General features: G+C 40.3%; 1 protein-coding gene across 3 annotated transcripts in view; it reads right to left on the bottom strand.

Moving 5' to 3' along the window:
- The window catches only part of Fars2 (phenylalanyl-tRNA synthetase 2, mitochondrial), a 384,286-nt gene that overhangs the window by 281,517 nt on the left and 75,953 nt on the right, over positions 1–26,816 (bottom strand). For all 3 annotated transcript variants that reach the window (XM_026782839.1, XM_026782838.1, XM_013349092.2), the window contains one exon: positions 19,259–19,891. In XM_026782839.1, the coding sequence (XP_026638640.1) occupies positions 19,259–19,870 (612 nt within the window). In that variant the 5' untranslated portion in view covers positions 19,871–19,891. The remainder of the gene's footprint in view (positions 1–19,258; positions 19,892–26,816) is intronic.

The raw sequence follows: 26,816 nt of genomic DNA, 5'->3' as shown, positions 1-26,816 counted from the left end.
AATTCTGTCCTCTGAACAGGCGAACCAAACAAGTGAAAACTGGCTCCCTCCTTTGCCATCTTCCTCACAGCTTCTCTGTCCCTCTGCTGTCACTCTGTGTTTGTGATCCAGAAGCCTCCTTTTCACCTTTCTGTACTCCTCCGTCTGCATACTGTGTTCCTATAACTCTAGCTTCCAACTACCAACCAATGCCTTTGAGTCAGGATGCCATGAGTTCTTGGGAATCTATCCAAAAGGCACTTCACCCCCAAACCTGTGCTAGGACCCAAGTATACACCTACATATAAGGTGTCTCCGTGTGCAAACTCTCCACCTAAACATAGACTAGGCTCAATTCTCTTTCCTCTTCCCATCATAAAACATAACTCTCTTGTAATCCTTAATTCTGCAAATGGTACCAAAAACTAATGCCAGGGATTCTACTTCCTCTCTCCTCCCCACACACAATGATAAAATCCAGTCGATCTTACCTCCTTCAAGTATCTTTGTACCTATCATGCGGCCATCTCCTTAGCCAGGCCTGCACTCAACCAGTCTCCTGGGAAACAAACGTTTTCTCATGTGGCTTTCCAGCACCAATCTTGCGTGGTGCTGCTACACGCTTCATACTACTCAAAAAGGTCGATTTGGTTGTCTCATTCTTATTCTTCCGTAGCACTGAAGACCTCTACATTTTTTAAACTGAAGTTCAAACGCCCAGAAAGTTGCACAGGAGTTCAGGAAGTTGCTCAAGCCTCCCACCTGTCCTTCATCACCTATCATCTCCCCATGTGGGGGCACGCCATATTACACGTTCTAGGGATATGTCACAATTGTCCTCTTTTGAAGCTAGCAAATATGCTACTCCTAATACCTTTTCTGCAACCATGCCGTTTTGTTCAGGATTCTCCAAAATACCATTATTTTTATATCAGAAGTGATTTCTCATTTCCATGTGCTGACCATCTTTCTCAGCATGCTAATTGCATGGTATGGAGCCTTGTTTATCTCTCACAAGGCTAAGCGCAATGAACAGTGCTTAGTCAAGATCTTCTTTTATCCCAACCTTGCTTAGGAGAAGGTTCCCAAAAACATGTGCCATCTAAACACAAAGGCAAACTATATCCAACTCTGCTCAACCAAAGCCTATAGCTACATAGATGACCTGAGAGCCCCAGGACAGGGCAGATGTATAGGAAGTCATAGGCACGGCCTGTAACTCCAGTAAGTATGGCCTCATCTATTAATTTTTGGCTCAGAACGAAATAAGTAAGAATCCCCTGGAAACAGTCACATGTACATACCTCACCACAGGAACTCCCAGGCCTTCACATCCCATGAACACAGCAAGGAAATTCAATTATATTATTCAAATCTGACTAAAGCATTTCAGCAAATATTAAGTATTCAAATCACTTTGGAGAGGATTGGGATATCTTATATTAAAGGGATAGCAGATTCATCTAAGTGGATTTGAGCTGCTAATTTTCATGGTTTTTAATTTCTTTAAACAACTGGGATCGTCTGCTTCTCATTGGGGAGGACTTGTGTTTGAAAGGGCCAGTTAAACAGCTCTCTGTCCTCAGGTCTCTGTGGGAAGTCCATTCTTGCTTCAGCTAATTGATATCGAACCGGTTTTGTCTTTCCTTGGATTTTCTGTAATGCACCACATGCCAATTAATCAAATTAGAGAGATCAGCACAGGGGAGGGAATTCACCGAAACTGTGTATTGCAAGAAACAGACTTCATTCTCTCCCTGCTGCTATCTTATTTCCTCTCCCTGCAATGAAACTTCGCGACAGTGGAATAAGGGGAAGAGATCTGAAATAGGGCGTGTGTCAAGTCACTATAACTGAAGAACAATGACTGCCAGACAGCCAGAGCAACTGTTGCTTGTCAGGATACCCAGCTTCCACTGGACACACTCGGCTAGCTTTAGTCTAAGCTTTTTAGAACAGTCATCCCTCATTCAAAGTGGCTTTCATTCCCAAACCCACATGATCCACCCAAACCTTCCAACTTCTATAATATAAAACTCAACTTGAATACTCAGATCACAAGGTAAGTAACCCGAAGATATGTTCCTAAGATGACAGGTTCGACAAAAATTCTCAGGGAGGTAGGGTCACCGAACATGACTGCTGGGATGAGCTGAAGCTGTCCTCCATGATCATCCAGAGCAGCAGCATCTGGAGTTTCTGAACCCCAGGTCTCCCCAGAGCCCCTGCTTCCAGGTATTCACACCTGTTGTGACGTATCCTCCTGCTTTATTGATTCTCACATGGACTCTATAGCCCTTTCTTCTCTAGTAGGTTATCCCAGGGACACTGATGGGAGAATATTGCTCTGGCCTACACACAGAAAGCATGAGAAACTTTAATACATTAAAGAAAGGAAGCTACAGACAGTTGTACAGAAAGAGCAAGAGATATTCAGTGTGCAGACATGCTGAGATAAAAAGCAAGTATGGTAGCTGAGGCGACAATGCAGTCCCCCACCCGTGTTTATAATCCCAGTGATAGGGAAGTGGAAACAGGAGGCCTAGACTGGGGCTTGGCCAGCCAGAGTCCAGCCGAATCAGTAAGCACTGGGTTAGATGGGAGACCCTGTCTCAAAAAATAAGGTGTAGAGCATAAAGACAACTAATATCCACCTCTGTCTTCCACAACACACATGCATATGTACATACACATGCATACACACACAAAAAAAAATAATCACACTCCTCTGTGTGTACATATGCAGAAATGGTAAAAAAAATGTAATAAAAAGCAACAATCAAAAATGGCAACAACAAAAACACCACATCCCCCTGAGAACTGGATCTCATTACAGACAACAGTTAAAAGGAGAAAGGAACACCCATCCTGCTTGCTCCTGCAGGAGATGGGAATAAAATAAATATAGAGACTCACAACTGAACAATTGCACAGGGTGAAAGATTGTGAAACACTCAGTCCTCAAAGGGTGTCTCCATCAAATCTCTCCCCTAGAGGCTCAGGGAACCCTAGAGAAAAGGAAGTGGAAAGATTATAAGATGCAGAGGTGATAAAGGACAGCACGAACACAAGACCTTCTAAACATAGCACAACCAACACATGTATGAACTCAGAAACTGTGGCTATGTGCACAGGGTATGCACAGGTCTGGACTACCTAGATAGGGTCCTAGGAGGTGGGACATGGGAGGTGGACATATAACCCCATCTTTAACCCACAAGTTATCTCTAATTGATAACCACTTTCAAAAAACAATTAATTTTAAAATTTTAAAAATTAGTTTTCTCCAACAGAGTCTCACTGGGTATATAAACCACACTTAAGGAAAGGCCTTATACCTAACAGAAGATATCCAACTAAACTCAATGGCATTTTTTTTTTTGAGGTTCTCTGTCTCCTAATTCTTTATTAGGGCCTTTTAAAAAAAATCACGGATGTCCTTTTCATACTGATTATGGTTTCAGTTTTGTGCTTTTATGGGATTTCTGTTTGTGTGAACATGTCTCTATACCTATATGTGTTTTTATGCTTTTCTTTGGCTCTTTTTCTTCTGTTTGTTTGGTCTCAATCTTGTTTATTTGTTTTTATTTTATTTTTGATCCCTATTTGTATTCTAATGAGAGAAAGAAGCAGTGTGGATTTGGGTGGGTGGTGAAGTGGCAAGGATCTAGGAGAAGTTGGGGCAGAGGAAACCATAATCAGAACATATTATATGAAAAAAGCCTATTTTCAATAAAACAAAGATTATAGGAGAGGGAGGGAGGGAGGGAGGGAGGGAGGGAGGAGACTAAAGGACAAGGTGGAGGAATTCTGAGGACACCTGAACTCCCTTGACTTCTGTTCTGGAGAGCCACCATCAACATAAATAAACTCCTAAGCTTTGAGACACATTTGGAAAGCTGGAATTCCCACAATTCTTTGAGTGAAACTAGCAGCAGATCTTTAATGATACCCTGTGTTGACTGCAGGTTTCAAACAAGGATGGAGTCTTTCAAAAATAAATCACCACTAGTGCACTTGATTCATTGTGGATGAATTTATTGTAGCTGACTTGATAAATCCTATAGTATATAGTAACATATGACAGAATCAGTATTTAACAATCTAATTCTAAAATGATATACCAGAGTTCAAATAATCATTTGTATCATTACTGCCAAAGCAGGTAATGCATATTCTACATAGTCCCAAAACAAGACCCTCATGAAGAGACACAGCACATCCTGAAAGGGGAAAGAATCAATGTAACTCAATCAAAGGGATTAACCTTACTTAGGAGTCAGTGACCTCAAAAAATGAAAAATTTAGAATTATCAACTGTAAACAGAGGTTTCTCTGTCCTTCCCCATCCTGCAGCTGCTTATAAATTCAGAGGTTTAATATTAATTACAGAATGTTTGGCCTATAGTTCAGGCTTATTACTAACTAGCTCTTACATTTAAATTAACTATTTTTATTCTATGGCCATGTGGCTGTAGAATTACCGGTCTGCTGGCATCTTGCTTCTTGGGAGGCTGACTCACTTCTCCCTCAACCCTGCCTTTCTTTCTCCTTGTATTCAGGTTGGATTTTCCACCTAGCTATATCCTGCCTTGCTATAGGCCAAAGCAGTTTTTATTATCAACCAATGAGAACAACATATATTCACAGTGTACATAAGGGTTATCCCACAGCAATCAACCAAGAGAATGTAAACCCTTAAAATTCATCATCTGACTCAGAATCCTTCTGGTAAGAAGGTTCTTTATATTTGCCTGGCATAATATAATTTTAAACCTGACTCACAAATCCGAAATAACACAAACGATAACTTACACAAAGACTAACACTTAACAGGTCTCAAAGGATCAGTGTTTAGTGGGTGTGCTTAACTCTCAGTCCAGTGAGATATGAGTGTCACCACTATCAGGGTGGCCTGAGGTTGACAGGGAAAGCATCTCACCTACCATCTAGCAACTTCCCAGCTAAATATGTGAAATGATGGCAGTCCATCCCTGCTCACGGCATTCAGGAATATGTAGCACACAAAGAGATGTGGTCCCCAAAGTGTGACATATCCTGTGCAAGAGTGCGAGAACACGGAATATATTTCTGTCACTTTCATTCTTCACTTAGGCTAGTAGAAAAGACATTGTCACCGCATTTATATGGATTCAATAAAACCTAAGGAGGCCTCTTGGCCTTCTGTAGTAGCGCTATGCAAATGGCAGCCATTCTCTTGACATCTTGGAGGAATAAATGAAAGCTCAACTATTTCTTTTGATGTCATTGCCGGTGCCAGAGCCTAAGTCCTCACCACTCAGTATATGCTTCTATGCACTAAGAAGCAGTATTGTGGAAACCTACATACTAATTATATCCAGAAACTTTAAATTAGAATTCACAGCAAATGTGTTTTTTTCTCTAGGTGTGGCTTTTCCATACAAACCCATTTTACTGGAGGAATAATAGCCTGTCTCCCAAAATGGATCTAAACATCTTGGTATTACTTCTTCAAAATCAAGCAATCCTTCATTGTCCGCTCTGTGAGAACCTTCTGGGTCCTTGAAACGTGTTTCTTTTGTCAGTGGACACAACGTGAAGCAGTCCCTAGAGGCTGCTGGAGTGATGTCACAAAGAGGAAATTCTAACTCCTCTGGGGCACTTTGCTCTGCACTGCAGGGAGGGCAAGCAGGGTGTTGGGCTCCCCCAATGGCTCCCTCAAAGACCAGCAGTTTCCCCCAGTCCCTCTCTGTTATTTGCATAAAAATATTTCTTGAAGGCAGTGCTTCCAAGACAGCCATTGCTAAAGGGGTTATTTTCATCAAATTCTAATAGATCTTCCCTGATCAACTTACTGCATGATTTCTTCCTCAAGGCTGGGCCCTTACTACACTTGCTCCTCTGAAAGAAGAAACAGCTCTAAGTCTGTCTGACCAGAAATGTAGACACATGAAGCACCATGTACTTAAAAGTGTTAGTCGCCATCCTTTGCAGAGTGCAAACTGACAGTCTGGACTGAAAATGACATCCAGGCTCTGTGCCTAGTAGCAATCTCTCTGCTCAGGATTCTGGTCAACAAAGGAGAGACAAATAAGCCTGGCACCCTCAAGGAACCCATTAATCTGGTGGGGACACCAAGGAAAAACAAGGGGCTATTTCAAGAAAGTAAGCTACACAATGCAACAGTGAGCGCCAAAAGCTCCTATATAAGGCTGTATCATGGGTCTCAGGCTACGGGGCTAAAAAGTCAATCTTACAGAAATCAACAATGCAAAAGCCCTATGCCATAGAAAAGACTGGTCCAATCAAATGTGCCTCCAAAGCCTTCCATGTCTTCCAATAATAGGTACTACCCGAATCGCATGAGCTATGGATTACTGAGATCAGTAAATTCACTATCAGAGAAAAAAGTAAGTAAACACCTGGGTAAAAGGGAAAAAAAATGAAAGACAAGCTGTTTCTAGTAAGTGTGTCTTTGACAGGAGCCCTGCCTAAAAGATTTTTAAAGAAGAGATTAGAGAAATGTGGTGACTGTGATCTATCAAGGCAAAATTAAACTGCCCTCAATAAAACTCCTCCATATGACGCTATTAAGGAAACCCAATAACCACACACTAGAAAATAAATAACCATCATTCACTAAAAGACAGAAAAGTGATTTGGGGCTGAAAGCAGAAATAAAGAGAGTACCTTTGTCTCGCAGTCAGAGAGACAGTGGGGAAGCCCAAGATAGCAGGGCTCTAATGAACCAACCATCTGGAAGGACGGCAACAGTATCAAAGGAGGAGAAGAGATAATAATGATTGGCAGTGGCTTCCTGCAAGGAATCTATACCGGAGGCCAGAGAGGTACTTAAATGAAGGCTATATACTCTACTATGCTCCAAATAAAGGGTACACGCCACTAGAAATCATGACAGCCAAGGGGTACAGCTGAAGAAATAATGCCTTCTTCACGCTCCTACATGCAGAAAACTGTCAATGGCCATGATCACTTTTCAAAAGGTGGCAAGAGGCACATGGACTTAAAACAGACATCTTGATGAAGTGCCATTTCAATAAGCGTGCTCTGGTTAAAATTACATCAAAGCTTTCTTAGTGTACCTTCACATATCTCTCCTATAAAAGCATTTCTTTGTTTCTACATCAATATTAATGAGCTATATGCTTATATTAAAATATTTATAACTTCCTCATAAATTGGGTCTTCATTTATTAAGACCTAAAGTTTTATACCTTACAAGAGAGTAAGAATTTCAAAAATATTCTAAGGAGTAAGGTAATCACATCTTTATAAATAAATAAGTAATGATTTATTTGTCAGGTCCAAGCACAGATTTAAAATACTATTTCTAACACTTGATGAAAGGAAGTAACCCAGCCTTCAGTTAAGTATCAAAGACAAACACAAGTAAATATAATTTTATGAAACTTGCTCCACTGCTGTGCTGGTTTCAGTTTTCCTGTGAAATCAATAATCTTGGACTAACCAGGAAGATGAGAAACAAAACAGATGCACACATTATTACAAATAGTAATTTTAAATTGGACACATAAGTGGTTTTTAAAACTAATGAAGACAGAACGGCAAGTCTCTTCAAATGAAATAAAACCTGGAAGTAGTAACTGCATGTGTGTACGTATGGACAAAAGTCCGAGTGCACCTCCCTCGAGGCATGCAGGAGGGATGCAGACAAGCTTAGGAAATGCAGGCTGTGCAGCACTGACTGAAGCACAAACTGCAGGATGCCCATCTCTCCTCAACTGCATAGTGCACAGCAGCTGGTGAAACTGGACAGAGCACCTTCAAGGCCAGTGGAAAAGAGAACAGCTTTGCCCCACTCCAGGCATCCATGCCTAACTAATATTTTTAATCAAACTACATTGATACAGGATTTGTACAACAGACTCTCAGGTGAATCTATCAAATAGATGAAACTTGCCAAATTTTACAATAGTTTTAAAGCTTCAAAACAGTGGTTCCTACATATTTCTTCCCTCAAAATCCTCCTACAATCCTAGGAGTCCTAATACATAATAATATGCAAAGACTGTAATGCTTATCGACACATTCACCCCTTCCTCCTGATGGGTCACCATGGTCCTGATTCTCTGTTTAGCATGCCCATGAATTTTTTTCTTTTTTTTTTTTGAGTATAATAAAAGGTTATTTATTTAGGGGTAGATCACAAATCACCATCCTCTGCTGGAATGGGGGAACAGGAACCGATTTCTACAGCCAGAAAAGAGGCCAGATGCGTGCTTTACATCAGCATATATGGTATAAGAGGCCACGCCGATGTGGGCTGGTAACTTAAAGGCTACTGTAGGTAACAATTCCTACAGCAGTCCTGTTCCTGGGAAATCTTCTTCCTGGTAATCCCTGCTCCTTCTTTCTTGTCTTATTCATGTGAATTTAATTGGAGTTGCCATGTTATTGGTGGGAGGTTATTTACTGGAGTAAGGGCAACTTTTAGTGACTACACCATGGAAGAAAATGACTGCTCACTCCTCCAATAAACTAAGTGCCAGTAGACTCTAAGAAAGGGATGGGGCTTCAGGGGTCCCTCTTTTTTATTCTTTTTTTATTTATTTATTTTTTATTGAGAAAAAGGAAAAAAAAGTTTCCCCCTCCTCCCAGCCTCCCATTTCCCTCCCCCTCCTCCCATTCTTTCTCCCCCTCCCCTCACTCCTCACCCCCTCCCTCTCCAATCCAAAGAGCAGTCAGGGTTCCCTGCCCTGTGGAAAGTCCAAGGTCCTCCCCCCTCCGTCCATGTCTAGGAAGGTGAACCAAACTGGCTAGGCTCCCACAAAGCCAGAACATGAAGTAGGATCAAAACCCCATGCCATTGTCCTTGGCTTCTAATCAGCCCTCATTGTTCGCCATGTTCAGAGAGTCCGGTTTTATCCCATGCTTTTTCAGTCATAGTCCAGTTGGCCTTGGTGAGCTCCCAATAGATCAGCCCCTCTGTCTCAGTGGGTGGGTGCACCCCTCGTGGTCCTGACTTCCTTGCTCATCTTCTCCCTCCTTCCGCTCCTCATTGGGACCTTGGGAGCTCAGTCCAGTGCTCCAGTGTGGGTCTCTGTCTCTATCTCCATCCATCACCAGATGAAGGTTCTATGGTGATATGCAAGATATTCGTCAGTATTGCTATAGGATAGGGTCGTTTCAGGTTCCCTATCCTCATCTGCCCAAGGAACTAACTGGGGACATCACCATGGGCTCCTGGGAGCCACTCTAGAGTCAAGTCTCTTGCCAGCTCTAAGGTGGCTCCCTTAACTAAGAATTGTGCTTCCGTGCTCCCCTATCCAGCCTTCCTTTATCCCAATCATCCTGTTTCCCCATGTTCCCCGCATCCTCCCCTTCTCACTTTTCTCTCCCCATCTCCCCTTACCCCCAACCCACCCCACTCCCAAGATCCCACTTTTCTCCCCGGCAATTTTGTCTACTTCCCATAGGTAAGAGGAGAACTATATGTTTTTCCTTGGGTTCACCTTCATATTTAGCTTCTTTAGGTTCACCAGTTGTAGCCTCCGTGACCCTAATTTATGGTTAGAAACCATGAATTTTTTTCAAACTTATACCACGCAGTTCTTTAATGTAAAATCTGTGTCTGTATATAAGACAAAGAACATAAACCACTTTGTAACAGCACTCACTGCTGGGCATAGTCTGAACAGCCATAAAAGAGAGAGCAGTCTAGTGCATCTCCAGTTGTTGGAATACTCAAGATAACATCAGGATTAAAGCCTCATCACTGCATATATATGTACCCAGGTCATTTTACAAATAAGTCTCATTTTATTTATGATTTCTCCTCTTAATGGACATTTGAGTAGTCTTTAGCTTTTAAAGAAAAAAGGTCAAATCACAGGACATAAAATTGTTACTTTCATAGAAAAATGACCAAACTACTCTGTGGAGTGGTAGGAGCTGCACATGCTTCTAAAAGACTGAGACTCTTATGATTTACTGAACACTGGCAATCAGCAGCAATACTAAAGGTACTGATTTGCTTTTCAGTTACATAATTCCTAGTCAAGCTGGTCCTTGTTCGCTGGCCAATCATGTATGAGCTTCTTCTATCAAGAGTTCAATATGATGTCCACCCTTTACTTTTTAAAGTATAGTAAATCATGCATAAGAAAAAGCGATTGTTTCCTGTTTCAGGAAGGAAAGCTGTCTCTGTGCTTGCCATCCATACCTCTCTTACAAAGAGCATTAGCACTGACAATTTGGAAAGCCCTCGCCCCCAAGTCTAAAGGCATTGGGTCATTCCTCAGATGGAAAATAATTTTTTTCTTTATCATTCTCTTCTTTCGCATTGCAACATCTCAACATATAACTGAGTCCACATGTAATATTTTAGCTAATTATGCTCACTTTTTCAACTTCACAGAAATATAACCATATTAGCAAAGCTTCTGTAGCTTTCCTTTACGTGTAGCTCAATCCTATTTCTCCTATCCATTACACTGAGAAAGTTATGACATCCAATTTTACAAGTCCATGATCGTGTAGAATCAAATAAATACAACTCAACTTAGTTCACTAAACTGGCATTGTTCCAGTTTTCATCAAATTCTAATCATTTTATAGAAAGTTAATATCTACTTGTTGGTAGATGAGACACACCCAAGAGAGAACATGGGAGCAGTAGTTCAGGTGCAGGTCTTCATACTTTCCAACTTGCAGATCCACGGTCCACAGTCACTAGCACTCAGTGTTTTGGGGCTATTTCATAGATGAAACATTTGCCTTTGCTGAGACATTTTAATATGACCGACACACACACACACACACACACACACACACACACACACACATATTTGTGTATATATAGCAAGGTATTTCAACCAGACAGAGCTTATCTTTGTCTCTTCAACGTAGTCTGTCCACAAATGATCATGGACAGAGGCATCTATGGCAAAAATTAATGTAATCAACTTTGACACTTTTTCCTTCCTGGAGCTTTCTTCTCACAAAGAATCTCACATTTCAGATATTAAAATCCACCAAGATAAGGACAATAACCTTCCATTTTTTCCCACAGTTTTTAAAGACTTTCATTTCAGAATGGATTAGGTCACCCAGAAATGAATTTGTATCCGGTGAGAAACCAAGATCAATATTCCATAGATAACTGTTACAGAACAATTAAGACAATTTATTATCTTCCAGTTTTTGTAACTCCACTGCTATTTTGTAAGTTCATAAATATAAGTATGATTATTTCAAAAGTCTCTATTCTAATAAATTTATTTATTTACTCATTTATTTTACATCCTAGCTACAAGTTCCCCTCCATCCTTTCCTTCCAGTCTTTCCCCTTAGATCCCTATCTGTTCACCACATAAACCCCTCCCCCTATTTCTATAGAAAAGGGCAGGTCACCCATGAGTATCACCAAAACATGGCACATCAAGTCGCAGTAACAAAAAGTTCCTATTTTATCAACCTTCTGCTGCTCTGATGCTGTAAATCATCTTTACAATCATAAATTATATGTTGTACTATAAAGTAAGTATAAAGCAAACCCTTTATACTTAACACTGGCCCTTGAGTTTTATGACCAGTCCTCTTTCCCAATACCCAGGAGACATTGTCAGATTTACTAAGACAGAAGAATTACCATCTTCATGGTATTGTTTGCTTACTGATAAAAGTACTCACATATGACATATCTCTCTTTTCTGCTTTTATTATATATCTAATGGCATTTAATCATTTTATTCATGCTATCTTTTTTTAATATTTATTTATTTATTATGTATACAATATTCTGTCTGTGTGTATGCCTGCAGGCCAGAAGAGGGCACCAGACCCCATTACAGATGGTTGTGAGCCACCATGTGGTTGCTGGGAATTGAACTCAGGACCTTTGGAAGAAGAGGCAACGCTCTTAACCTCTAAGCCATCTCTCCAGCCCGTATTCATGCTATCTTGAGTATCTTGTACAATATTTATGTAAAGGACTTCAAAGTTTTAACTGGTATTGTGAATAAAATCTTTACACTATTATATTTTCCATTTGTTATTGCTTGTGATGAGAAATATTCCAACATTTTCCTTATACCCTTTCTGAATTGTCTTCCTACTCTGAATAAATCTAGAAATTCTATTAAATTTTTGATAATCACTTATATCATATTCAGTTCCTATGTCAGTGTTTCTATCTTCTTTTCTCTAAGATTTCTTTCTTTTCCCCATGTGTATGAGTGTTGAAGGAGCTGTGGGCCGTTTCCTGCCACCCAGCTCCCGGCCGCCTGGCTAGCTTATGCCCCAAAATAACAACACATAAATTGTATTAATTAAAACACTGCTTGGCCCATTATATCTAGCCTCTTCTAGGCTAATTCTCATGTATTAATTTAGCCCATTTCTAATAATCTGTGTAGCACCATGAGGTGTGCTTACTGGGAAAGATTCAGCATGTCTGACCTGGTAGCTGGCTGCATCGCATCTGCCTCAGAAAGCAGCAACCTGGCATCTGAGCTCACTTCTTCTTCCTCCCAGCATTCTGTTCTGTTTACTCCACCCACCTATGTTCTAACCCATCAGGGCCATGCATTGCCAAGGTTTCCACAGCAGTGCAATTCTGAACTAGCAGGTGGAAATTCACTTGGAACATCTAGAAAGAGCCATTACAGACAACTTTAGTGCTGGACTCAGGTTTCAGACCTCGAGTTCTATGGTACCAAGTGCGACCATGATTGAAAAGCTTAGGAGTGACTTCTCTTCATTAATTCAAGGCCAGGTCCAGAGATACAACTAGTCAACCGTAGTGTATAGGTTGTGGCCTTCAAAATAATTGCTAGACAGCACACCTCGTGGTGCTACACAGATTATTAGAAATGGGCTAAATTAATAAGTGAGAATTAGCCTAGAAGAGGCTAGATATAATGGGCCAAGCAGTGTTTTAATTAATACAATTTATGTGTTATTTTGGGGCATAAGCTAGCCAGGCGGCCGGGAGCTGGGTGGCAAGAAGCAGCCCGCAGCTCCTTCAACAGAATGGCGCCCAATGTGGGACCCAAACCCACGACCCTGAGATTAAGAGTCTCAAGCTCTACCAACTGAGCTAGCAGGGTGGCCAGGAGCTGGGTGGCAGGAAGCGGCCCGCAGCTCCTACAACATATGAGTGTATCTGTGTATAGGTTTGTTCATAAAACACAAGTGCATGAGGAGGTCAGAGATATTGGGTTCCCCTGAACCTTAAGTTACAGGTGACTGTAAGCTGCTTGACATGGGTGATGGGAATTGAAGGCAGATCCTCTGTAAGAGCAGTATGCATTCTTAACCACTGAGCCACTTCTCCAGGCTTCACGTTCTCTTTCTTGCTATTGTAGGGAGACTTTCTAATTCAATACTGAGCTGAATCAGGGCCACAGATGACTCTGAATGGAAGCTGATTTTGATAGAAACATGTATAGCGATTCATCATTACCTATGACAGCCTCTGAGAGTGCCTGAAAGATATCATTTGCAAAGTTCCAAATACATTGCTAAAGTTTTTACCATGTGTCATCAATGTAATTAAATGTATTTTAATGCTATGAGATAATTAAATAGAAAATTATTTTCTACATCTATTGAGATAATCATATGCTTTTTTCTCTTTGCATGAGTTAATTTTGTAGAATAGAATATTTGTAAACAATAATGGAATGGGACATTACTCAATTGAATTTGTAAATATTTCATTCAATAAATGTTTGTCTGTTCATTAAAACAAAATGACTGGTATCCACTGTTGAAATAAGAGCGGCGGGGCTGCGTCCCCTGCACCCGGCCGCCCACATGGCTAGCTTTACCCAAAATAATTACACGGAAACTGTATTCTTTTAAACACTGCTTGACCCATTAGTTCCAGCCTTTTCTTGGCTAACTCTCACACCTGGACTAGCCCATTTCTTATAATCTGTGTAGCCCATGAGCTGGCTTACCAGGAATGATCTTAACCTGCGTCTGCCTGAAGTGGGAGAATCATGGCGACTCCCTGACTCAGCTTCTTTCTCCCAGCCTTCTGTTCTGTTTACTCCACCCACCTATGTTTTAACCTATCAGGGCCAAAGCAGTTTCTTTATTGCTTAAACAATGAAATCAACAGATTGATATATGACACTCCCACATGTCTGTTCATTAAAACAAAATGACTGGTATCCACAAAGGTGAAATTTTTAAAGTTTCCTTTCAATTTAGCATAACCTCCCTCATAAGACGAGATTGATGAATGTCTTGTTTCTCCTTTATAAAACAAACTACATAAATCTTTAATAGTTTGGTAAAAAGTCACACCTCGAATCACATGGAAAATGGAGAAGCTATGAATTCCAGACTAAATGTCTTTCAGGTTTCTATTGTGTGTCATTTATACTGTTTTCTTTAATGTGCCCTACCTTTAAAAAAGTATTGATGGTTACCTTCAACTGAAAGAAGGAGCCACCTTACAGTACAGGCTGAGCCAATGTCATTTTGACTGACCGGTCTCAAGGTTTTCTGTATTTCCATTTTATAGGAGATGAATCTCGAACACATGTAAACACACCAAAAAGATGACTTTGGATGCACACAATACCCAAGTAAATAACAATTCACAACCAATCCTCTTACATACACCATAAAATGCCAAAGTCACTTCCAATATTATTAGGAAAAAATCCCAAGACCCTGTTTTTTTCCATATTGGTGTTTCACTATGCATTTCTAAAATAATGACTTAATAAAACGTTTATATTCTCATCACATTTTAAAATTAAATAAAGAAAGGAACTTACTTTCAGGTGTTTCATTAGTATTCACTTTTCCAACCACATTAAACACTGTTTTCCTTTTTTCCTAAAAATGTTTTCCCTTGCTAGGATCTATACATTAGGATCAGGTGAGCCAATCCTGCCTTCATCCCTAAGTTCCATTTCCTAATATTTTTTCTTGCCATTTTCTTGAACTGAGTCATTCATTCTATTGAGTACCATTTCCAAAACTATAACAAAGGTATAGTCTCAGCTTCCCAATGGGTTATGAACAAAGACATGGGCCTACTGCACACAAATACACACATAGAACTCACAGGAAACATTTAAGAGCACATGAATTCCTCTATACTCCGTCCAACAAAAGAAGTCAAGTCCACTGACAACACAGTAGAAAATGATAACTTCGGTTCTTGAACACATCCCACTGCTTAAACATTTTCAAGCACTTGCATTTGGTTCCCTTCAACTTCACTCTGTAGGTCACATCCTGGGCAGACTTGCTGCCATTCCCCATGGTCAGCACATGGATTAATACTTCTCTGTGACATAACCTCATATGTTCCTCTCTTCTTAGTTTCTATAATGTGATAGATGGATCCAAAGTTTGACTGTGTTCAAATCCAACTGCCCTGGCAAGTCATGTCTTTATAGTCAGAGCCATGCCCCACCCCCATCAGCAGACACACCTCTGACAGACCCTCTCCTTTGTGTGTGGAGAGGGGTGCACCTGTGTATGCTGGTGTGCATGTACTTGGAGGCCAGAGAATAACCCAGCACAGCATCTCTCAGGTACCAGTCACCTTGTTTGTTGAGACCATCTCCCATTAGCCTAGGGCTTATGAATTTAGCTAGGCTGGCTAACTAATGAGCCCCAGGGATCTGGCCTATTCTGCCTCACCAGCACTGAGAATTTGAGTGCATGCTTCCACTTTAAGAATTTGTAAAAAGCTACTGTCACTGATACTGGGGAGTGACCTCGGGTTCTCATGCTGACACAACAAGTACTTTACAACCTGTGCTCCCTCCTGAGCCCCTGATGGATTCTCTTCTTATGATGGTGGTAATCACTGGCGTTCAATCTTTGCATTCTTATGAAAATGTCATGACAAAGTGTCACTAGAAAATTTGGTAATCCAACTATTGCTCTCTGAGTGGTTCTTTAGGAAGCTCTCCTTTTATCAGGCACTGCTGTAGTCCTCTATAAACTCATTCTCTAACTTGGTCTGCATTGTGTACAAGTTTTAGTTCTGCTATTCTAAGGCTCAGTACTTCTGCAAAGACTTGGGGATATCCAAAACTGTATACAGATATGCCTTCTATTTTTTCATTTTTATTTAGAACAATATGGAATGATTGTGACATTTTAAAATAAATACTGAATTCATTGATTTGTATGCAAACAGAGACAGCACACAGAATTCTTAAATGTACGTCAAGCTTGTTGATAATATTTTCTGACTTCTATACCTTTATTCATTTTGTCTAGATAATGACAGGTGTGTGACTGAAATCACTTAACATCTTTGACCATGACCAAGTATTTGTCAAACTCGACCTTTAAGTCATCGGAGTTGCTTCATATATCAAGGTTATAACAGTGGCAGATGAAAGCGTGTAATTCACAAGGCTCCTTACCTATTTTAGCCTTCATCCACGCTTATCTTTTTTTCTATAAATTCTTCTTCTAATACAGCTGCATCTGGCATCTTTGGGGAAGCATCTGCTGAACAAACCTTCCCGTTCTTCACTCCACACTCTGTAGTTTTCTGGTTCTCTGAACATGCACCCTGATCATGCATTTTTGCACCTGCGAGGCTTACCCAATGTTGCTGTGGGATATTCACCCATTAGAACTCATACTAAACTGATGATCTGGGCTTGCGCTCTTCTCATCCTGACTTCTGTTGAACTAAGATATTTTTCTACATTAGTCATTTTTCTGCATTTTTCTTTTCTCCCTCCATTGGTGCTAAAGGCATAGATTAAATTGAAATCTATACTTCTATAAAGTGTGGTCTACTCAGTGACTCTTTCTATCCTTTCTCTGGATCGGAGCTTTAGCAGACTTATGTTAATTACTCCATCAAAATTGATGCAGACGTTACTTTTATTTATCTTTCTCCAAAGAACGAAAAAGCTTTTTCGATAATTGCTAAATTAATATGCTATCATTGTTCATTCATTTCTATTATTATCAATATTTTACTCTCTACTTTTTCCTCTTGAGACAGGACAACCCTATGCAACATACACTAGTCTCAAACTTAAAATCCTTCTGCCTCAGCCCCCCAAGTGCTGGGATTGTTGGCCCATACACCATATCCAGCATCACTGTTTATTTTACTCTATAATTCTAATAACTTGTACATATAATGAATGCAAGCTTACTACATATTAGGGAAATAAAACAATATATTGTTTTTAAGTACATATATACACATATTTTTAAAAATTTCAAATCTTATTCATGGATAAATAAAAATAAGAAAAAACATGTTCCTTGAGTTAAGAGTGGAGAAGATTGAGAATCAAAACTTCAATGGAAGACAGGAATTCAGAAGCGACCCCTCTCCAGGGCTCACCACTGCTATATCAAACGTGCGCTGAGTAGTAAACAGGTGTCGCTGACAAGCAGGACCATGGAAATCAGCAGAGCACTGCACTTAGGAGACCTGTCTTCCAGTTCTGCCACTGGCTGACTGTGCAATCCCAATTAGACCTTTCCAGACCTCAGATTTTCTGTGCAGAAGTGAGATGACCTGCCTCATGGGTATTTTATTACGAGGAGTAAATGAAGCATTGAAAACTGAAGCACCTTGCAACCTGAAAAGAAGCCAGTTATATACACAGGAGCATAATTCACTAAACAATAAACCAGAAAGCAGTCACGACATTAGACTAAAGTAGCTACACATGGTGCCTGGAAAACTGGACTAGATTACAACAAATATAAACCAAGAAAAGGGTTTATAAAGGAAACTATGTATTCTTCTCAATGCTAACTTCCTTTCATCACTCAATCCCCTTCCCCCATTAGAATGTCACTGTCAGTCTCTCAGCCTTCAACTATCTCTACCATAACACGCAGGCTTACACATTAATGTGTTCTTTAACAAAGTAAGCCAGACTGAACACCTGTCCAGTGTCATGCCATGGACAGCATGGCATCACAAGTGAATGGAAAGTGGCATTCTACCACTTGGTTGTATTCCAGACTCCGACTTGTCTCTTTCCGTTTCCTTTCAGTGCCCTAATGCTTCCATATCCTTTCTAAAATAACCACATCCCAAATACTAGGAATGCCCTCTATGCTCCCCAGACCCAACACTGAAGCCTGTTTTGAGGAAGGTTAACCTGTGTCCCAGCTGTAAAGGATCACATTATTCTGAAGCAGATAGGGAAAGGGTAGTACCTTTCCGTTGTTTCCTGCTAATGTATTTACTAGAATAATAAAATATTTATCTGTTAGTCTAAGGACTCTATGCTATTTGTTTTCACATTAAGAGCCCATCAAGCTGTGTTTGCAAGAAGGAGTTTGGTGACCATACTACTAATACCCCTTTCCAGTGAAGAATGTGTGGAAGGGGTTGTTAGAGACACACAAGAAACACCTGTACTCACTACAGTTTTGTCTGTTTCTTACAATAAAAGATGGAGACAGTCTTTTAATATATTTGAAAGAAAGGTAATGATACAATTTTAATTATTTTTCTTTACTTTTACTTTGTTTATCCTAAGACAGTGTCTCACTATGAAGCCCAGAGTGGCCTTGAACCTGCAACCCAGCGCCTGCCTCTGCATCCCAAGTGCTGAATTACTACAAGCTTGAGCTACCATGCTTATTATGATTATTGTCTAGTAAGTAGGTTCAAGCTTTGTAGGGCTTTCATACTTTGCAGAGAAAAATAAATATATACCCAGTACATTAGGACAGCATCAAACAGATGTATGAATTTGAAAACTTTTGCAGATGATCTGAATATCAGACTTCTGACCAAGAGGACTCTACATCCAAACACACACATCTACACTAACAATGAAGACACACACCACTACCAGTGTCAGACAAGGAAAAGGAGCTGATGGACATAGCATAGTTGATGGTGCAATAAGTACACCTATAGACCCCCTCAACGCAGGAGAGCATCACTCTCCAGCAGCAGGAGACCAGCACTAAGTTCCACCAATACAAACAGACAGCCTGAGCACAGTTTCAGAGTTGCGCCTTTGCTAAGCTTGGATTAGGCTGGATGTGAACCACTAGCAGCTTATAAGTTGTAAACCAGTGTAAAGAAGGTCAGTACTGAGAGAAGGGGACCGGAAGGGACAAATGATAAAGAAAACTTTGTTTTGAAGTTTACAGTTTGCAGCGATGTGAGACAACACAGCAGACACACTGTGGCTTGGAAGGCCAGTGTACACAAAAGACATCACAAGTAACGGATGAGTGAATAATGGAAGTGAAGACCAAGGACAACTCTGCGAGTTTCGCAGATCACCAGTCTTCAGTGACATCAACACAAACACATCTAAAGACTCACCTCATGCTTGGAGAAGAGCCGGACACCCTCCAGCTGGTGGAAAACTGGGTAGTGCTGGGAGTCAATCTGGTCACGCCGGTACACATCACCTACCACGAGGAAGGCATTAAGTCCTGCATGCAGCAAGTCCCACTGGTGTGCTGACGTGTGTGCTCTCAGCATATGCACCCGGTTCAGGTAATAGTTGTCCCCCTTCTTCCTGCTGGGGTGGTCTGCTGGGATTAGCAGGCTATCAAAGTTCTGCCAGGTGGTGACCACTGGAGGCAGCTGGTCATAGACGGAGAACAGAGGGGTCCTGGGGCGGCCCATGTACTGCCGGTAGAAGTGCTCCTTTACCCGCTCCTTGAGCAGCCACAGAGGGTGGTACTTCTGGTTGTGCAGGTTCCTGCCCACCTTAGAAAGGACCTTCTGGGTAAGGTTGGTGTGGTCATCCTGAGGGTAGGATTTTCCCAGCAGCTCTATCACACTGCCTGGAGCACCTTGGGCAGGAAACTGGGATGCAGCTGGCCTTGAGCCCCAAGCCCGATGCTGATGGCATTTGAAGACATGACTGATCTTCCTTACTAGGTATATGTGTTCATAAGCAGCTCGGATGAAGGTTGAACAGACCATTATAGAAGCTTCTCAGAAATTCTGGAAGGAGCACATAGGAAAAGCACAAGTTAAGTTTCATTCAGCAGACAACAACAAATGTGTCTTCTGTTATCTAAACAAGCTCGTTACCTTCCAAGTGACATATATGTGTCCCTCCTATCACATCCACACCACAGGAAGACAACTGAAAGTATCTATTGACAGGCTGCTGTAATTTGAATATCCTTCCCAGGAACCATGTTAAAATTTCACTGCTGTCTAATCGTATAAAAACGTGTGAAGCTTGAGGGCTCTGCCTCTAGAACACAAGAGTGAGTTAACTAGGGTGGGAGTTGGCTTCTCATACAAGGAAAAGCTCAAACACTGTTCTCTCTCTCTTTGCCATGAGATGATCGAAACAGAAAGGTGTGGCTTCATGCTTTGATCACTGACCCCAAACTCCAGAGCTATGAGAAACAAGTTTCCTTTTATTATAAATTACTCAGTCTGTGGTATGCTCTTATACCAAACAAATATAGGATTCTAGTATGGTGGTGCACACCTTTAATCTTGCAGTCAGGAGGCAAAGGCAGTTGGATTTTTGTAAGTTTAAGGGCCATCCTGGTCTAGCCATAGCAAGTTCCAGTCAAGACAAGTCTACACAGTAAGACCCTGTCTCAAAATTTTAGTGAATTAATTTTAATGAATTAACTAAACAAAACAAACAAAACACACTAAGAGAAAGACTCTGTTTACTGCACTAAACCAGAAGAATACTGAAGGTGCTTTTAGGTCACTCATCTCTATGTGTCCTTCTCCTATCATTTAAACTCTTTGCTCTGTAGGAAAAAAAAAGCCTTCATAATGAGCAACAACCAACTTTATTTTTTATTTTTTACCAGATTGTAACACCAAGGGAATCCTTAGATAGATCACCTGAAAGTTACTAGTCCACAGAGCTGGACTCATTCATTAAAGAGACTACATGCTCACACTAAGACCTCTGGTGGGCAATAAGAGAAAATTACAGTAAATACCCACACTTCTCCTTCTGCTCTCTACCCTCTTAACTACAAAGTCCTGTTTCCCTTTTACAGAGGGAGAAAGAGAGAGTACCTTCTGCCTCCTGGAATAATTTGCATAATCATAAAAAGTCATTAACTATACCTTTGGAAAAACATTTGAATAGGATCTAGGGAGATAGCTCAATTGATAAAGTACCTGCCATGCATGTATGAGAGACAAAGCTTGGGTCTCCAATTCCCACATAAAAATGGTGGGCACATCAGCAAACATCTGTAAAACCATCATTCATTGGAAAGGGGTTCATGAGCCACTCAACCTAGCTGAACTGATAAGTTCCAAATTCACTGAAAGACCATGTCTTGAAAAATAAGGGGGAAAAGTGTGAGAGGCCTTATCTCAAAAACAAGATGAAATATGTCTGAGAAAGACATCCAATGTTGATGTCTGGCTTCCACGTGTACCCAAATGCACACATGCACACAACCACATCAACACATACACACCAACATAGACTCACGCATACAGATTTTCTGAATAAAATTACTACTACTCTAGATAGTAAAGAGTTTCATTCAGTGATTAAAAAATAAAAAATAAACTCAATACCAAGTCACAGGCTAGCTAAGAGAGAACAGAAATTATATTTGTGAATGCTAAGCCTTCTCTGCTCTTATTGGTCAAGATATTTAATCTAAAACCCTTTGCATCCTTCCATCAGAGATTATTCCTCCTAAAAGACAGTGTCTACTGTAATACATGCACACAATAAACACTACCAGAAGAGAATTTACTGAAAAAAGGACACAAAGTTGACAGAAGACAGAGGACTGACCCCAAGACAGGAAAGGGAGAGAGAGAGAGACAGAGACAGAGAGACAGAGAGACAGAGAGACAGACAGAGAGAGAGAGACAGAGAGAGACAGAGAGAGAGAGACAGAGACAGAGAGACAGAGAGACAGAGAGACAGAGAAAGAGACAGAGACAGAGAGAGAGAGAGAATATGCATAGAATTTAATAAGATTGTAGACTTTTCAAACTAAGAACTGCCACAGCAATCATGTGGGATAGATCATTGACTTCTCGGATAAAATGATAAATACCCAGGAATAGATGTCCAAATTCAGTGCCTGTTAGCTGAAAGATAGTGAGTGATCTTCTAACACTGATGATTCTTTACTTCAACAAAAGCAGTTGTGAACTCCCTCGGGGACTGATTAACAAGGGTAACTAGAAATCAAAGTTGAAAATCAAGAACTAACTTAAGTTCTTAAACTTAAATAACTCAATTTTTTTAATTTCAAACTTTTGTTTTGAGATAATTTAAAATACACAAGTCAATTACTTTCTTCAAGACTCATGCAGTCCCACCAAGAATACAGAGCTCCATGGTCTACCAAAAGCCTACCTCACAAATACCTGAGCAGTACAGTTCAGAGTCAAAATTGCAAGTGAGAATAACTTCCTGGAAACCTGCCCCTAGACCTATGATGGTAGAGAAGCTTCAGAGATTCCCAGGAGCACTCTGATTTATGCACATGGCATTATTTTGTCAGGGTTGCTTCGAGTGTTTTTGGCTGAGTTTCAACTGTAATCTGTCTTCCCATCTACGTTGTTCAGTAACTCGTCCCTGCAGTAGATAAGAATTTCAAATTTTCACATGCAGCCTTATATATCCTAGCACAAAGCCACACTGTTAGGCTGCTAGTTACCCAGCTCAGCACTCTTGGCAAGCTATAAAAAAACATTTCTTTCTTCCACAGGCATATGCTGTTATACAAAGTTCAGAATTGGTTGAAAAGGGTACCATTATATAGTTATTCCTGGGCTACACAGTGCCACCAAAAAAAAAAAAAAGAGGAGGAGGAAGAACTTAAAGCTTCAAGCTTACAGCCATGAATTACACCTTAATTTTATAGGATGTTTTAGAATATTGGCCACATTAATGATACACAAAGTTTTTTTTACCACCACAAATCTAGCGAAGTGTTTAAGCCAATAAAATGGTAAATAATGTAGTTTATTGAGGACTTATTAGTTAGACTTTACTTACTTTTTAATTATGTATAGACACGCATCCATGTGAACATGAATGCAGGCATCAAGGGCAGCCAGAATACAGTGTCAGATCCCCTGAAGTTGGAGTTGTAGGCAGTTGTGAACCACTCAATGTGTGTGCTAGGAATCAAACTTGGGTTCTCCACAACAGTACATGCCCTTTAGAGTTGAGCCTTCTCTCTAGCCCTAATGTGTACTTTATAATGGGTCCAACAATCCTCTCTCCACCTCCTTCATTCTTGTTAGAAAATCTAAGCAATTCATGAACTTACCAAAATAATGATTTCCCTTGCTGAAAAGGATCAATGGTGAGTAACCATAGCCCACACAAGGTCACCACTGGGCAAAAGTCATCAGATATATGTTATAATGACAGATATAATATATAGTCTATACGGCAAAAAAAATGTAAAATTTGACTACTTCAAAATACATGCATACATTTTTCTCTACTTGTTTCCATTTTCACTCAAAAAAGATCACATCAAGAAAGCATGTTTTGCATCCTGCTGACAAGGATGAATAACAAAATATCTCTAAGCAGGCAGTTTCCTCTATTACCTGAGAGAGAGTTATGGGCACAAGCTTTCTAGAAAGCAATTCAGCACTATCATGAAATTTAATACTGTTCACACCCTTTGGCACAGTAATGGAGGCTATCATAAGGAATATTAAAATGAAGGCAAGAGTTAAAAATAGAGTTTTATTTAATGATATTTATACTAGAAAAGTTCAAAACAGTATGAATATCCCCCCGAAAAAAGAATAATTAAACAAACTATAGAAGAACCACACAATAAAATATCATGTAGTCATTAAATATAACAAACTTTAAAAAGAATCCTAAAAATGAAATAATTTAGTAGTGATAATTTAGGTCATATGTGTATAAAAGCTTACCTATACAAATACATGCTTATTATGTACACAGTATTCTGCCTGCATGCCAGAAGAGGACACCAGATCTGTCATTGCTGGAAATTGAACTCAGGATCTCTGGAAGATCCTGTGTTCTTAAGCCTGTGTTCTTAACCTCTGGGCCATCTCTCCAGTCCCAAGTAGCCAGGTGGTAATAGCTTACACCTTTAATCCCAGTACTCAGAAGATAGAGGCAGGTGGATCTCTGTCCATTTGAGGCCAGCCTGGTTTATAGAACAAGTTCCAGGACAGACAGAGCTGTTACAATGAGAAACTCTGTCTCGAAAAACCAGGAAAAAATAGTAATAATTCCATGGTTACCTATAATTCTGCATGCTAGACATAGAAGCCATGAGATGAACTATGGGAAAAATTTAATAGCAGTTGCCACTGGCTCTTCATTCTATTTTATACTTCTATTAAACTTTTCTGAATAAATGTGTATTATATTTTAAAGTTTATTTTCAAAACATACAAGAAAACCTTTGAAAGTGTCCAGTTGTGTTCTAGACACTGCATGGCCTGCATTAAACAAGAGTGTTGGTGCAAATTCAGCCTTGGCAAGGTAACTGCGTATGATGTTCACATACACTGTTACTTCTTACGAGAATAAAAGAAGAACATTTGCGTGGAAAACATTATAACTGCCCAATTTTCTCTATTCAGTCATAAATTAGCTGTCATAAACACAACAGCAGTTACCCAGTGCCACTTCTTAAGAAGTAAATTTTAGGAAACTGGCCCAACTATAAATACATTTCACAGTTATACTCATGAAAAGAAACCTTTAATATGGGTGAAACCTCAAATGCTATGTGGCCTCTTAATAAGGAAGAAAACAGTTCTTGCATGTAAGGAAAAGATTCATTAAAACTTGGATAAAACTAAGGCAGTCCTGTCAGCAAAGAGGTTCTTTATGCAGGGCTGCTGGGGCATGGTGAGGAAGTAGGCCATAGTCAGAGTCTAACAGTTGTTTTTCCTTTTCTTTCTTTCTTTTTTGTTTGTTTGTTGTTACTGTTTCTCAAGACAGGGTTTCTATGTGTAACAGCTCTGGCTGTCTTGCAACTTGCTTTGTAGGCCAGGCTGGCCTTGAACTCACAGAAATCCAGCAGTTGTTAAGATTGCCTCATTGGGTGGAGCACCAGTAATAGCACAAGCAGCACAAAGAAGGCTGAGTTCTTTCAGAAAGCCTGGGAATAAGAGGAATCTGTAGCAAGACTATCATTTCATTTTGCTTTTGATCTGTGCAGACCTGTTCTTCAGGAGATTCAGGATTTCTTGCCCACTAGGCTGTCTTATAAAGATGTTTCACTGTTGAGAACTCAAATACCAAGACATCACTTTGCACAGTAAGCAGAAAAGACTGTAGAACTGCCAAAGATCTACTTTGACTTCCCCAGGCCCAGGTGAGCTCCCTGAGCTCCTACAGAGCGCCACTAATGATATGCAAATATGCATTCCAGCTGCCTATGGCTTCATCTGTAAATAAGGAAATCTAAATATGCCACACTCCTTTCAGAAATCTTGACGTGGGTTTCCTGTGTCACACCTGCTGCACTGGCATAATCCTATACTCAGCTCCTCCAGGATACTCCTTCCTCACCTCCACTCACCGGACAGGACCAGTTCTTCACTTCCCAGCCCTACTAATCAGCCAACCTCTCTACCTACCAGCTATATAACCCTCTCCTGTTTTCATTGTTCTCAGGAGTCACTGACAGGGTACCAATTCCACAGTTTGCCCACGCTCACTTGTCTCACTGCAGCATGCTGTTCTGAAGACATCTCAGAGCCCGTTTGTAAAACCACATTCTCTGTGCTGCTGCTAACAGATCTTTCCAGTTGCCTTATCACTGCTTCCAGTTTGCCAACTCCTTCGACATTCTAATAGTGAAATTAAATTCAAAGTCAGAGGGGGAGAGAGAGGTACACACAGAGAGAAGAGCAAAAACTGCAATGACCCATTTAACACTAAAATTCCTAAGTCAAATCAGTTCAAATTTTGTACACAAGTACGTTTTGGAATCTATATTTCTTCAGGGCCTTTCTCAGACAGACCTGAGAATTACAAATAAGAGGCCTTCGGCTCAAGTAGCCTTGGTCCTAAGTCCACTGCTTGATGTCAGTCAGGCCCCAATGAACCCCTTCTCTCAGCTTTAATCTTTTTACTTTAACAGTGGGGAAAACATGAGGGCCTTCTAAACGTTTACATGTGCCCACATCACTTCTCTACTGGGAAAACTGTTACAGTCCCAATACTACTAAGTCAAAACTTTCTAGACCAGTCCCGAGCTACTTTTCTTCCTTCCTCTTGGAATGCTTCCCATAGCATGCACCTAGCTTACTACCCAGCACCAATACACTGGAGAATAATTCCAGAAGGTTGTCTTTACATTAATAGCATTTTAATTAATTCTAATGATTCAGTAAAATGTTAAAAGATGTATTATGACTTTAATTAATAACAAAAACTAATAGACAAAATAGTTTCATCTCATCTTGTCTATGCTGCCTGGTTCTTGGTCAACCTGATACCAGCTAGTAATTTAAGAAGAAGGAACCTCAACTGTGAAAATACCACCATCACAATTATCTGGGAACCTGCCTCTGAGGCATTTTCTTGATTAATGATTCATGGGAGAAGGTCTAGCCAACTGTGGGTGATGCAACCCCTACATAGGCTGTTTATCCTGTATTGTATAAGGAAGCAGGCTGAGCAATCCATGAAGAGCAAACAAAGCTCCATCCTGTATGGCTTCTGCATCAGTTCCTGCCCTAACTCCCTCAGTGATGGAGTGTGAGCTGTAAGATGAAATAAACCCTTTCCTACCCAAGATGCTTTGCTCATGATGTTTATTTTATCACAGCAACAGAAACCCTAACAAGATATAAATTATCAATAACAATACAACTGAAAAACTAAAACACACTGATGGCTGGAGCACATGGTAGATTTAGAGAATCAGTTCTAGAATTCACTGCACTT

The sequence above is a fragment of the Microtus ochrogaster genome, chromosome 16 (assembly GCF_000317375.1).
Source record: "Microtus ochrogaster isolate Prairie Vole_2 chromosome 16, MicOch1.0, whole genome shotgun sequence".
NCBI classification, from domain to species: domain Eukaryota; kingdom Metazoa; phylum Chordata; class Mammalia; order Rodentia; family Cricetidae; genus Microtus; species Microtus ochrogaster.
The sequence above is the reverse complement of the archived record's forward strand: the minus strand, read 5'-3'. Positions and strand labels throughout refer to the sequence as shown.